Source organism: Ixodes scapularis, unplaced genomic scaffold, assembly GCF_016920785.2.
Source record: "Ixodes scapularis isolate PalLabHiFi unplaced genomic scaffold, ASM1692078v2 PGA_scaffold2__306_contigs__length_199485367, whole genome shotgun sequence".
Taxonomy (NCBI): domain Eukaryota; kingdom Metazoa; phylum Arthropoda; class Arachnida; order Ixodida; family Ixodidae; genus Ixodes; species Ixodes scapularis.
The window spans coordinates 164,143,129-164,158,588 of record NW_024609857.1 but is presented as its reverse complement, the minus strand read 5'-3'; the positions used below and the strand labels follow the sequence as shown (position 1 = coordinate 164,158,588).

The window sequence follows — 15,460 nt, the reverse complement described above, 5'->3', positions numbered from 1 at the left end:
GCATAAGAATCACTATCTTTCTAAACTACACATAAAACGTCCAAACTCCAGCTATGGGGAAGCTTTAGATCAAAATATTGACAATATTCCACAGCCGGCAACTGTTACTGAATACTCCAAGATACCTCCATGGACGCTTCGAAAAATGGATATTAACCTAAACATCCCTGAAATCCGCTAACAGAGTAGTTTAGTTATGCTACAACTTGTAATGAGTTACATACATGAAACTTACACTAGAACAACGCACATCTATACCGATGACTCAACAACGGCGACGACTTCATCGTCAGCATTCTTTGTTTCATTGAGATTTCTCGCAAGATCTTGTCGTCTAAACCATCATAGATTATCAACATCCGCTGAGCTTAACGGAATTAAGGAAGCGATCAAGTGTATATGTCAAGAACCACCACAACAATGGACCTTATTTACATATTCAAAATGCGCTTTACAGTCGCTCAGTCTAATTGGAAAGAAATCAATGTATTCGATTTCTTCCCTAGAAATAGCTGAGTACCACCACCTAGCATTCGAATACGGTCACCAAATTACATTTCAATGGATACCAAGACATTCCGGTATACGGGGCAACGAATGCGCTGACAAATCAGCCAAGACGGCCTACCGGGACATTTCAACACGAATGGTTCCTTTTACGAAAGGCGATTAGACAAATTGCAAAAAGTGGACGTGAGATGCTTTGGTCCTCAACGGATTCTAACTTCAAATTTCTCTATGACATAGACCTTTTATTAACAACACGACTACCAAGCGACCTACCACGAAATTTGGAAACTGTTTCGATATAGACTTCGTCTCAACTGTGCGTACACGAAGAACTATCGCATTAAAATTAAACAACGCGCGACTCCGGACTGTGGGAAATGCGGTGCGCCGGAAACCATCAGACATATTCTACTCACATGTCAAGCATATGAAAATGAACGGAAACCTTACAAGAACTTTACGAATGCTCTGGACTGTAGGCATTTTGATCTGCCAAAGCTTCTCAGACCTTGGCCCGCTAAGAAACATTGAGCAGCCTTAAAAGCTCTCCTTAGATTCTTCCAGTACATTGACTTGCTGACAGTGCTATAATTATTTTTCTCATCTTTCTCTCATTTCTTATATTGAAACTAGACACTATAGCGTGTATATATTTTTACATTTCATCTCATCATCATTGACCCTTTGTCGATCGTCTTTCTGTCCCCCTCCCCTTCCCCACCACAGGAAAGCCTGTTAGAGCGGAAAGCTCAGACTAAACTCTCCGTTTTAATAACGATATGCTTTCTCTCTCCTTCTCATTCAGTTTGCTTTCCAACATAAATAGACAGCACTCGGTATTTTGACGTACACGCGTGCTCTTGTCTCCTCATCTCCCTTTGTTTCTGGTGGATTAGCTGCCTTTAGAAGCACGTGGGAGCGTAGCACTTGCTCGTGGCATGCGTCTCACGTGTTCCCATAACAATGGCTGGCGCTACTGGGAAGAAATGCGAAGTGCTAAACGCCACTACTCACAGTTACGTTTGAAAACGTTTGAGTGCGTTGCTGCTGCGAAAAGCCAGGACATCCCTGCTTCTTATGTCGCGCGCCAAGATATTATTCCTTGAATTCGATCCCATGCTTTATACGAAGTACAGATGTTCCCGTGACTCCCTTTCGTTTCTCGACGCAACGCAGACAAACGCACTCAAACGCTCTAAAACGAAATTGTGCGCAGGGACCTTAATTCTCTTCACGGGGCTTTACGCGCCCGGCGTCACTAGGCCGCGGGAACTCAAAGTGAACAGCCACAAATAATCATCAATCATTACCGGCGGTGTTCGGGGTCCAGCGCCTTCCTCGGGACCTTCATAAAAGAGAGGCCATGTCACATGATATCAGTTATCCTCTAGATTTTAGCGTTAGCACATGGGGAGGCCACGCAAAGTTAGAACACCTTTTGAGGGAAGGAGATATATGGCTCGTTGTGCCAAAGTAGATTTTGAAGGCCTGCTCTCATTGAGCTATCGCTGTCAATTCTTCGCACACTGACGAAAAGCTGTGGATTGTTGTTTTCATTTAAAACTCTTTCACAGGATCGTCCGACTTCGCTCGTAATGCCGCCCTAAAAGTTCACTTTCCTTTTTATTTTATAGTGAGTCATGATTGGCTGGGTGGATGACTTGGACGTGAATTTTTTTTCCACGTGAGCCGTAACTGGTTACACAAACAGGCCGGTAGTACAAAATGCATTAGTGTTTAAAGTAAACCTCGCATAATGTTATATTTATATAGGAGTAACTATTTAAGGAGAAGAGCACTATTTTTGTCACATTTAAGTTAGAGTAGCGATGTAGAATATTTGGTTAATGTTAACCAAAAAAACTCGCGCTTCTGCATGTAAACAGACAAACTTAAATTTTCTTGCGAAAAACAGAAATAGCCTATTTGGACACGTGTTGAAACGATGGTGATTTGGTGTTTGCTGCGTTGGGTGTTTTTCAATAAATATTGAGTTGTCAGGTCAAGGTTCGTCTTGTGTACTTCTCTCCCATCTTCCTTATATTGCGCGCTGTTTCATATATTGCTTAGAAATTCGAAGTTACGGCGACGTGCTGCACGAGTCACAGAAACGCGGTCTAATCCGCAGACGCACGTCAAAAAGAGGTTAGGGTACTCTCTGACCCATCGCATCTGCGTATGACACGAGAGCCACTTTTGTTCTTCATTTACTTATACCCCACGTTTTGTTTCCCACTGCAGGGCACTACTACTCAACATTCCGGGTGTGGCACTTTTGCTTCTGCTCTCGGTCCTGTCAGGGCTGATTCTATTCGCTGTGTACGGCAAGTGCGATCCGAGACTCAAGGGAGATATTACAAAGGCGGATCAGGTTTGTCTTTTTTTTTTTTGGTTCAAAAATTGTTTATGTTTTTAATAAGAAAGAAACGAAACGGTGCTTAAGTTACTAGGATAAACTAAACTGGCAACAATAATCGGAGATCAAGAGCTGGCACAAATATTTTCGTTGGCTTCTTCTCCACTGATTTGAAATGGATGAGGGTGACAAGAAAAATGTGTGTGTGTGTGTGGGGGGGGGGAGGACAGCCTTTTGCCACTATCAAAAATCTTTTAGAGTCCCGCATAGTTAAGAAAGACAGGGCGTGGCCTTTTTCGAGCATCTCATTTTCGCAACGAAGTCAATGCGATTACTGCATTTGCCGGTAAGAACACCAAAGAGGAAGTCACGAAGCAAGAAGTGGGGCCATCACTAGCCAAGCCCTGAGTTTGTTAAGCTGTCAAATGACTATAGCACGAATGCCGGCAAAGGCCGTGCGTCAGACGTGAGTTTGCGACCCCTCGGTGACGGCAGTGTTGTCTCGCTTGTTGATAAACGGGCGCGAGCTTAACCGACTCTATGGATGAACCGCGACTTCTACCCAATGTAGCCCCTTGTTGCCGGGTCGCTAGGTAGGTCCTGCGCTCTCGGGTACATTCCTTGTTTACTAGTGTTGGCGAACCGTTGGTCGGTAGGCAGTAGTTGTTTGTGAGATATAGCTCTGTTGTGGCATGTGCCATATGTTGGCAAAGCGAAGAGCCAGGATCGCACGCCAGGCCACGCGACAGCAAGTGCGGCGAATGCCGGGCTGCGCACGCTAATAAAGATCAAAAGCGTTTTTGTAAGCCCAGAAGGCAGTCGCCTATCATTCAGACGCACTCGGACATTTCAGCACGATAATTTGATGACCCAGTCGAGTGACTCCTTCACGGCTCCTCACGACCTTCAAAGATAATTTCGCCGGATGGTGATACGCCTGCTGCTGATGCTGTTTCCTAAGCATCTGTAGAGGCCTTCCAACTCAAGTTGCCACCTTTCTGAGAAAACAGCACTCGGGAATGGTTCCCGCAAATGGAAGCACAATCTGAACTTTGCCACATCACAGCTCAAACATCGGGATGTACTTCCACGTGGTTTTATCGCTACGGGCGGAGATTGCCGACGAGCTCGAGGGCATTCTTGCGATTCCACCCGCAGCCGACCCGTACGCCCACCTGAAGGAAGCTATTTTCGACAGTAATACCCCATCTGAGCGTATCCGTCTTCAACACCTGCTAAGCATGCAGGAACTGGGCGATCAGTGTACCTCCCAGCTGCTGCACTGGATGCAAAAACTTCTGGGTAGCAAGGCAGCTGACGCAGATGCACAAGTACTCCGCGATCTTTTTCTACAGAGTCTTTCAAGTAGCATGGTCGTCGACCTTCCAGCTGCGGAGGATATGCATTTCGATCAACTGGCAAACGTGGCGGATCGAGGCGCAAAGTACCTTACGCCCACAATTGCCGCTTTGTCAAGATCGTCCCAACAACAAACACATCCTCCGCCCCGGGTAGTTATCAGCACTATGGAAACTCGCCTCATACGTTTAAAACAGGCTTTACAGGACCTACGGCTGTCTCTTTATCTACAAAGCATGCTCCGTCCAAGGTCAAGGTCCCGTCGTTGGTCACCTGCCACCGATTCGCTGAAAACACAGGTCACTGTTAATACTGCCAGACGTAGTAATAACCAGGCGCTGGTGGCGGCGGGTGAAACCGGTTTACGTGAAAGCCACTTTTTTATGCCATGGATCGCGTCACCGGCAAACGCTTTCTTGCTGCCACTGGAGCCGAAGTGAGCGTTTTCCCTTTGTCACCAGCTGGGGCGGTTTGCTCATCTTACGACCGCGGCCGCGGTTGCGGCCAAGAAGGAGCCTTATGCCACTTAACCAGCACTATGGGTACATGAAAGCACCTAACGTCCCTGCCTAATGGCAGAGAAATCCGTGTTGCTTCGAGTACAAGAGTTCGATTTGATCGCAGAGGCTTTTAAATGGCTGTATACTTTAGGAGAGGCAGATGAAGTTATGGCCGGGGAACGGGAATATGAGCCAAATAAATGAAAAATCAGGCGAGATAAAAGCGGTTGCAGTATGGTTATATATCTGCGCAAGCGACCCGACTTAAGCCGTCTGCTGCAGTCTAGAGGTAACAGAACCAGGACTTGTCGCTGAGGCGTGCCAATTCCGGGTTCCAATCGCGCCACATTTTTTTTTCTTATAAATTTATATTTTGCGCGTGCGCCTTACTTTTTAACTGCGATCCATAGAAATCATGGAAATCATCCAGTACCACGGCAGCGCCTTTCACGCTTTTTACTGTTTGTCCCACCTGCTAAATCGACACACCGGAATAAAAAAACGAATGACCAAGCCAAGTTAATGCTCTAAACAGTTTTTCATAACGTTCATTAAAAAGAAACCAAGATGACAGCATTGGTATAACTTACATACGCGCGGGGCCGAAACAAGCATCCTTCCCCCGGCAACTACAATTTTATGTGTTTTTAAATACACAACGCGCTTGCTACAACACGTTTCAATAGCAACAGGCGCCTGTTTAGTACAAGCTTCCACAAAAGAAATCTAGCAGCCGTGGATGCAATGATTAAGCGAAAACCTACAGACAAGGCAACAAGTCAAACTTCCAAGAAAGTCGTAAAATTGAAATAATAGGAATTAAACTTTTACTAGCATGGAATGGGGTAAAAGTTGTATTATTACTCTTCACATTTTGCTGTCGCAACCGTTTTGTAATATTAACACACTACTTGTTACATTCTAGTTAGAATAGCTAACGATCTTAACCTAGGCCAAAAATGAATCAGGCGTCGACATCGAAAACCCTCTCTGAAACGAACCACCTAAAATGACTTTGGATCAAGAAATGGAACTAACAAGAGCAATTGGAGAACGGAACCGACATATTCTTAAAAAATTCAGCAACACAGCTAGCTGTCGAACGAAAATACAGGCATGGGAATATATTTTGGACAACATAAGTTTTCCGCGGAGTGCGCGGTAGCTGCAGGAGGCGTGGCGGAAGTTGGTAAAGAAGGAGCACAAACAACGAACTGGTGAGTCAGAACTACCCCCCTAATAGTTTCATACAGCTTATGAGGCCTTTCTTACATTCTTAGTGAGAGCGCAGTCACTCAAAACATAATTCTTAAAACTGCAGTTAAAAAAAAAAAATTCGGCGGGTTGTTGCAAGTGTAGGATATAAAACCAGATGCCCATCAGAGTAAATAACAAGACCATACAGATTTAATTGGATTATTACGCTTCACCATAGGCACTCTAATATAATGGGTATGCGTGGAGGGCTAATACTTGCAAAATACTTGTTGAGTCAACTGGCAGAAAACTATAGTCGGTGACAGGTAAAGAACGAAAAGAGAGAGAAAGGAATGGTAGGGAGGAGGAAGAAGACAGGGCGCTAGGGAGGAGAGGAGATTTCCTCCCTCCCTCTCCAGCGTCCCGCTTGCTTTCTCCTCCCCACCCTTCATTTCTCTCTCCCTTCGCTCTTGAACTGTCATTGACTGTTGTCTTTACATTTAGAACACTCCTATGCCTTAACAGGTGCTGGCCCCAGCCCGCATGTAGTGACGCCCATCTTCCAGTCTGTGCTGGACGTCATTAGACAGGACTCACCAAATTTGAATGGCTTGGATGACGTCATTGTCGGCGACACCGGGGTGTATGCAACTAGCATTACTTCAATCTTCAGTAAAATTAAGCAACTCACTGAGGCTCGATTGCCTATATCTTTGTAGTCTCAGTAATATTTTATGAATAAGTCCTAAATTTCTGGAGGCACAGTGGTGCTTTTCGCGTGCGAAAGTGTTTAGTTGGTATTATCTGTGTAACCTTGCCTGCTTTCTTCTTTGTCTTAACTAGAAAGGCAGCTGGAAAACAGCGGAAACAGAATGTCATAAAATATTCATTTATCAGTTAAGGAAGAGGGGGGGGGCATTAACTTTTTAATTCAACGAGTGAGATGCATTTTTTCTTATGACTGCACAGTCGATGTGGCAAAACAGGAGAATTTGAATTGAAGTTGTAGACAGCTTGCAAAAAGGCTTCTTGCACACCTAAGGTGTGTGAGTCCACATATATTGTGAAAAGGCAGAAAAAAGGACAGGCGATACACTCGTGAGATATTTGAACCAAGTAAATCTACTTCTTACACACATGCTGTTAAAGAAAAAAATATAACCTACAGCCGCACATCACATAGCAAGGATATGAGCGTAGGAAAGAAAAGGTCAGTAAACTTTTCACACTGACCACAAGTATTCGACCTGAAGGTAGAGTGATGGTACTGATTATGTAAACATGTTTCTCAAATAACACTGGATTCGCTATAAACATTCACAGGACTGCAAACGATTAAGTCGTTACTACTTTTACCTATACGTATAAAATTAGCTAACTCAAAGATGGGCTGCTGAATCATTTTGACAACGCAAAATGTGTGCCTTTTTAGCACTCGGCGAAAATCAGCATCTACATGGTTCTGTACACCTTTGGATCTGCTGAAGTTCTGCTGCTACTAGAGTGGACGAACATGCTGCGAGGCACGGTGGCCACCCCGGAAACCTTGGCCTTAGGGCAAACGAACCTCTCCGTCCTCCAGGCATCCGACCAAGTCGCTGGTGCAGGACGGCTGCGCGTCATTTCCAGCGGTGAAGTGAGAAACTTCAAGAGATTGGTGCAGATAACATTGAGTTAGACAAAGTAGCTGAAAAGAAAGCACTGGACGCCGCTTAGTGAGTATATAAGCCACCACGGCGGCAAAGAAATGTTGCAAGAAGTCCGCGATTGCGTAACGTGTCATTAGTGCGAAAAAGACAACGCTGTTTACACTAAAGAAAGCTCAATCTCGAATTGCAAATGAACGAACTTGAAGATCTACACAAAAACTACCCAAAGGGGATTTTTTTTTTTTGTAGTGGCATTAACCATTATTTCTTTGACAATAGTACCCGACATGCTGCCAGACATAACTGTTAAAAGAATAAACTGTGATACGATTTTAGAGCTTGATTGGCTATGTGACATTGCTGTTATGTTTGATGCAGTATTTTGTAGTCTTTCATTACGCAAATAAAAATACTGCTGTTATTTTTATCCTCTTGTCACATCTCTACTGTACTCTTTGAGACAACGTTGAAATTCCACAAACGAAATAGGTACTGTTTACAAGTTTAAATAACAGAGGTAAATCCGCAAATCAGTCCTAGTCAGTCTTTCGGTCGGTCGGTTTAGCAATGGTTTAGCAATCGTCAAGAAACAGTTAAAAAAATGCAGGTGCTGCAGAAGCGATAATGGCGAAAACACGCAACAGATTGCGTAGCCAGACGTTTTGTGACGCAAAAATACATTCGCTGCATTTAGAGAGACTAACTACTAAAATAGATGGTTTGCAAGAAACAAAAACTCGGATATAGCAAGAGAGGTTTGTAAAAAGGCTCACAGGTAAAGGTAAGACACACGCGCTAAACATAAATTTAAAAAAAAAACATTGTGACGCGATTTGAATCGGAACTTACACGCAGCAGCGACAAGCCCCGGCTCTCTTACCTCTGGACTACAGCAAACGCATTAAGTCGGGTCGCTGGAGCAGTTATATAAACATACTGCCACCGCTTTTATCTCGCGTGATTTCTCTTTTTTACCAGCCGCTCCTAAAGTATAAGCAGGCGGTTAATTGGACTTCAGTTGAAAGCCTCTGCGGTCAGTTTCGGCAAGGGAAATTAAACTTTTGTGCTCGAAGCGACACGGATATATATTCTATGTCCCCGTGGAGCTGGTCACGTGACACAAATATTGCTCTTGGTCGCAAGCGCGGCTGCGGCCTCGAGGTGAGCAAAGCGGCTCGGGGAAACGTCAAGTCTCCAAAACATCGCCCCTTCGAGCTGCCAATAGTTAATCTATTTGTTCATATGGCCAATGCTAGCTTACGATCGACTTGGGCCTACGTCGTACATTTAGATTGATTTTTACTGTAGCGAACGTACTAATGGCGTTTTTGGGGGGTCGACTTCCTGAGTCACTTTAATCTTAGCGTCGATATACATTCTTGCCGCCTCGTGGATGCAACGACCCTGCTATCCATTCATGGCATTGATTCTCCATACACTGTGTCAGAGGTTTTCCCAGCGCCTGCAACTTCCGCATTTTAGGAGTTGCTGCTAAAGTACCCCAACATCACAAAGCGGATCAACTTGGAGCAACCAGTCAAGCACTCTGTCACGCACCATATCGTGGCCAATGGGTCTCTTGTTTTCGCAAGACCACGTCGTCTATCAACGGAACGTCTTGCTGTCGCCCACCAGGAGTTCGATCACATGCTGCAGCTTTGCACAATCCGCCCTTCTGCAAGCAATTAGACCTCCCCTCTATACCTAGTGCCCAAAGCGACTGTTGGCAACTGGCGACCCTGTGGGGATTATTACGCGCTCAACGCACTCACTCTGCTTTTTAGGGTATCTACTTCCACATATCCAGGATTTAACAAATCCTGCTGGAAACTCTGCTGACAGCAATAAAGACCTGATCAAGGTATATCACCAGATACCAGATGAACCCTCAGGCATCTCAAAGACAGCCGTTACCCCTTCTTTTGGGCTGTTCGAGTGCCGTAAAATCCTGAGAGATAGCTTCCCTAACATCGACAACAGGTCGGGTTAAAATATAGAGTGGGTAATTTTTAATGTACAATCAAGAAAAGTTTTTAAAAATTGCTATTTTTAGGTCCTGTTCCTTCCAAGCTTGTTATTGTGGCGGAGCCCAACAAAGCAAAGATGATTGTACTTCCCTGTCAGCAACGTTCACTTATATCCCGCTATAGGTAACTAGCCGAATTTTCGCCGAGGCCATCATTGATCCTAACACTACTATTACTGGCAGTGAGCTGTATTTCGGTGTTTAGAAAATATAGCAAATGAGGCCAAAATAGGGGTGGGCTATCTTTCGGGGGTGGGAATCTCTCAGGATTTTACGGTAGTACGCATGGCATTTTAGTTGCACAGCGCAGTACAAACCTTTCAACGTTCTATCATCGACGTGACGCAGTGCCTGGACCTCATGTTTGCTTACCTCGACGATCTGCTCGTCGCGAGCACTTTGATGGGTGAACACGAGCAACATATTGAATTGATTTTTGGCTGCCTTCAGTGTTTCAGCCTAATCTTCAATCCAACCAAGTGCATATTCGGAGTTCCAGAAGTCGACTTCCTTAGTCATCCTGTCACGGCCGCCGGTGTCACGCCATTGGAGGACAAGGTTCAAGTGGTGCGTGATTTTTCCCAACCTACGTCACTGCGCAAGCTACGCGAGTTCCTTGGCCTCCTCAACTTCCACAGACGTTTTATTTCGGACTGTGCCCGTATTTTGTAGCTCCTCAGAACAAAAAAAAATCTCAACTTAGCCGTTGACTGGACAGTTCGAGCAGCGTCTGCTTTCTCTACTGCGTAGAAAACCATGGGCAACGCAACCCTCCTCGTCCACCCACAAACGGACACCCCTATTCGACTAATGACGGATGCCTCAAATGTCGCCGTTGGTGCCGTCCTGCAACAACACAATGGGGGGAATTGCGTCCACTTGGTTTATGCTCCCAGAAAATGAAACCAGCCGCAACGAAGTACACCACTTTCGCACGAGAGCTGCTGGCCATCTTCCTCGGTGTAAAACACTTCCGTCACCTCCCGGAAGACAGCATGATTTACTTAATGACGCAACATAATTCTCTAACGTTCGTAATCAAAGGTAACCACAGAAACTACTCTGCTTGTGAGATACAACAGCTTTGTTTCATCTCCGAGTTTACTGTTGACATTCGGCACGTGCAAAGATACACAAATTCCGCTTCTGATGCTCTTTCGCGAGTGGAAGCCTTTTTCATTCATCCTGTCACAGTGGATTTTCAAGCGATTGTACAAGCATAGCAGCCCTGACCTTTTGGCTCAGCGGGAAAAACAATCGTCGCTGGAACTAAAAGATATTTCACTGCCCCTCGAGTCATCGACAATCACCTGCAATGTCTCAACAGCCGCTCTACGCACTTTCGTACCTCTGTCATTCCGGAAACCAGCATTTTAAGCACTACACAGTGCCAGCCGTCCTGGAATTCGCTGCGCACAACGACTGACCACCGCTCGTTATGTATGGCCCAGTATAAACGCTGATGCACGTCGGTGGGGTAAAAATTGTCTCCGCTGTCAGCGCTCCAATGTCACCAGACATACTGTTGCCCCTTTGATTTACTTCAGGCTCCCGGAGGCAAGATTCGACCATATTCACTTGGACCTGGTTGGACCGCTGCCACCATGACAATGTTTCAGGTGCCTGCTCAGGTGCGTCGACAGATACAGCCCGATGGCCGGATTGAACATCACTCTCAGATATCACAGCAAAAACCGTAGCTGAGATATTTGTGAAGCGCTGGGCTTCCCGCTACGGTTGTCTGTCGGCCATCACCACTGACAGTGGACGGCAATTTGAAAGTGCACTATTCACAGCACTGACGCAGCGTTTTGCAGCGCGACACATTCTGACTAGGGTATACCACCCTTTCGCCAACGGCATGGTGCAGCGATTCCACAGGCAACTAAAGGCCTCCCTCATAGCTCAACATGGTCGCACAAATTGGCTTCAACATCTGCCCCTGGTTCTCCTAATATAAAATGTGATTTCAAGGATGATCTTGAGTTTACATCATCCTTGCTCTTGTCCGGTACCACACCCAGGCTCCCATGGTAGGTTTTCACGCCACATGACCACGATGTAACCTCTTACCTATCCGCATGCGTAAATTCATTGCGCAATTTTTTTAACATATCTAGCCGACCTGTCACCGGCACCCGACTCGCAGTCAACTTTTCAGGTCTCAAGACTTGGAGACATGTACTCATGCTTTTGTACGCCTTGACCTCGTCAAGAAGACACTTATTCCGGCGTACGATGGACCTCTTAACGTTCTAAAGCATTTACTAAGGACGATGACACTTGACCCCAAAGGCCTCGAGCACGTTGTCACACTCGACAAAATCAAACCTGCCTACAATGACGCAGGTACTAATTTTCTCACGGAAACCTGGGCAACCAGAGCTCAGTTGCCTCAAGAACATACCATTCAACAGAATAAAACTAACGTGGGCCCCAAGTTGCTGTTCAACATACCAGTGGATAACAAAACACTATATACTTGAAAAACCACAGCTCGTAATAGTGGACTGTATACGCTTTTCACGCGCAACGAGTATTTTGCCATCGCCGCATCAAAAATGTCCACGTCTATTTCAATTGCAACAAACTAAACGGCCGCTGTCCACTTAGCAACTAATTCCTCAGCCGCATCATCTTCAATTTCATAAGTTCGTCTCCTGACTTCGCACATCGAAAGCCAGGACACCAGGGAGAACCTCTGTGGCGGTATGTGCCATATGTGTTCAAAGACGCAAGCCAGTCTCCCAGACCACGCGACGGCAGGTGGGGAAAATTCGGCGCTACACACGCGATTAAAGATCGGAATCGTTTTTGTAAGCTTTTGTAAGCCAATCGCATTCTGACTTTTCATCCCGACAGTTATATGTATTCAGACACTCGTCAGCTGGCTCCAAGCGTCGTGTGGGATGCCCGATTGCAACGGCGCCAGATTTATGTTTCCTTAATATTCAAATTCAGTTCAATATCAGTCACTCAACTTTATGGCGAGGGAGACAGGAGAAAAAGCTACTCAATGCAGCTTGATACACTTTCGCCTCCCATACAGACTTTGACGGAATGATCAGCACATATACAAGTAAAAAATACCTAACAACAAGTAAATGCAAATAGAACACAGCAATGAAAAATACGTACGTATAATAGAGAAACGTAATTTCTAAAGTCCAGATATTTCACTGTATTCCACTACTCTATATTTTTTTATATATATATTTGCTTTGTGATTATTCTTTTTAGTAAGTTCGCTAAGGGTGGATAGTACACCATGCTGAAGCATTTGAAATCCGTAATAAGTTCTCGAATTCGGCGCTGTCTAATACTCCGAACAACGTGTATGATAAAACACGGGGTTTAGAACAAGTTATGACCATATTAGGAAATTATATATTATTTTGATAAGTACTGCTTTTATATTTCTGGATTAGTGTTTTATTAAACAAATCAACCATCTGTGTGACCCTAAACTTTGAATGTAAGACGTATGTATGACTGTCGTGGTCTACATTGGCCACTAAACGGAGAACCATTTTTATGCTATATATATCCTCTGTCTAGGTTCGTAATAGTCGCATTACTCCATACAAGTTGTCCGTAATTTAAATATGCATAAAATATTCAGCAATACAAAATATGTTACCCGTTCCGGCAGATCAACAGGATCAACATAATGATGAGAGGTTCTTCTTCAGCATGACTCTGGGTGGTCTTTCAATTGATATAGGGTTTACGAAGTGGTGTTCGTTATTATCCAGTGATATTATTAAATATCCAGCTGGAGTATGATGCCTTTGATAACACTTAGTGGTGTACCCGAAGCACGGCGGAAGGCAGTGAACACGTGATGAAGGCGGAGCCCGTTGTTAGGAGCCATGAACCACCTATTGTTTGTTAACTCGACGTTAGAGTCTTCATCAACGTCACATGGTATAATACCTCAAACATTTAGAACTAAGTACACTCTATCTGATATACAAAACCATCAATAAAACAAACAACGCGTTTTTTTAAGAGGCTGCTGCTTTATCTTAAATAGATTAATTTGTAGCGAAAATTCACATATAAACACATTATTTCCCTTTTGTAGTGAATGATGGAACACACTGTCCGATGTTTAGTGAACCAATAACATATTTCAATGAAATAATCTTGCCAAACTTATATAATTAGCTTAACTGTACTGTAAAACCAAGCACGAAACGTCTTTTATTATATTCATGATAGAAAGAGCGGGAGTTTGTACCCTTCATTTATGCAATAAAATGCATGTACAGGATACTAAATTGTGCTTGTCGTTTCTGAATTGATCCTGAATAGTGCCTGCCGCGGCTGCGGACACATCCTATTAAAAAGGGTGTAATCCTGACCGAAATGATATGTAGTGCAGCTTAGTTGCCACTAACTATATAAACGCTACAACTTTGGATGTCGCGAATGCACCTGTGATACAGTTGCCACTCGGATGTCGTGATATCACGCATTCATTTAGTCTTGTAGAAGTACCTAACGAATTGTCATTTCAGCTGATGCCGTACATCGTGCAAGACCTTCTTGGAGATTATCCAGGCCTCTGTGGAGTTCTGGTGGCTGCAGTTTACAGCGGTTGTCTCAGGTAACCTAAGATGTCACAAACGTTTGATGTCTCCATAGACGACAGGCAGTATGTGCAGATATCTTGTTAACTCCAGCAAGGGGATGCAAATATGCCTATCTCGCTCGAAGACGATCACGACGGTTCTACTTAAATGTGAACTAACTATAATCGGTGACAGGTTTAAGAGTGCAGAACAAGCTCTTCCAACAAAGCCCTCTACTCTTTCCAGTTTGCCACATGGAACGCTGGAAAAGGGGGCGAGCCCCTCTTCGCCTCCTTTCCGGCGTTCACTTCGCTAAAGTGGAGAGGGTAGAGTGCTTCATGGGAGGAGCTTGTCCTGTACCCTTAATCTGCAACAGACTGTTACGTCGTCTGGCAGTTAGCAGGTGACAGCCACATTAGCAAACTTGACAATCAACAACGTTTATAAACATAACTCGTGTTAATAGAATCATCTGAGGCGAGTCCATTAAAAACGCGGCCGTTAGTTTTACGTTTACATATTCCATATACAACAAGTGACATACAGAACAACCGCCTGTTGCATGTGTTTTTTTCTTAGCTACATTAATAAGTTTCTATTTTGCCTATTGCTGTGATCTTTGAAGCGGAACAAAATTACTCTTCTACTTCGGCAGCCCTGGGTCAGTCATTAAGTGAAAACGGCTGTGGCGCTTCTGTACATTTCTTCAAATCTTTCACCAGCTCGCTGTCGTCTGGGTTCAATGCTATGGCTGCGGTCACGTGGGACGACTTTATTCGGCCATGTGTAAGGTTACCTGAGAAACGCACCGTACTTCTCACCAAGTGCATCGGTAAGGAGGAGTTAGAAAACAAGCTTCGTTTATTCACTTTTCCTGAGATAGTGTTATCTCTCTCTCTTTCTCGCTTAGCTGCATTTTGAATTAGCTGTTAATCACGCGTCCCCATTTTATCAATAAGTGCCTTGCTACCTTAAATTCTAATGTGCCGAGAAACCAAGAGAGAGAAGGACACAAGAGCTTGTGGGGACATCAGTACTCCGAGCTTTGATTCTAACGATTAGGGGCTAGGCCTAAAGCCTTTGTCTCCACTGCACTCGTCGAACGCGTTCGGAGGCAGAAGCCACACGCCCGGCGACGGCGCAAACAGCTTTAGGCCACTAATCACTCAAACCAAAGCTCGGCGTTCTGACGTCCCCACGCACTGTCGTCCCCTCCTCTTCCTCAGTTTCTCGGCGCGTATACACTCCGTGCTTATCATGATTATTCATACTGTGTTTTACATTAA

The 15,460-nt window shown here is 44.7% G+C and overlaps 1 protein-coding gene across 1 annotated transcript in view; it reads left to right on the top strand.

The window, feature by feature from the left end:
• LOC120838063 (sodium-coupled monocarboxylate transporter 1-like) overlaps positions 1-15,460 on the top strand; it is a 167,116-nt gene that overhangs the window by 58,363 nt on the left and 93,293 nt on the right. Inside the window, exons 8-10 of the mRNA XM_040207804.2 lie at positions 2,752-2,881; positions 14,121-14,209; positions 14,897-15,006. Of these exons, the coding sequence (XP_040063738.2) occupies positions 2,752-2,881; positions 14,121-14,209; positions 14,897-15,006 (329 nt within the window). The remainder of the gene's footprint in view (positions 1-2,751; positions 2,882-14,120; positions 14,210-14,896; positions 15,007-15,460) is intronic.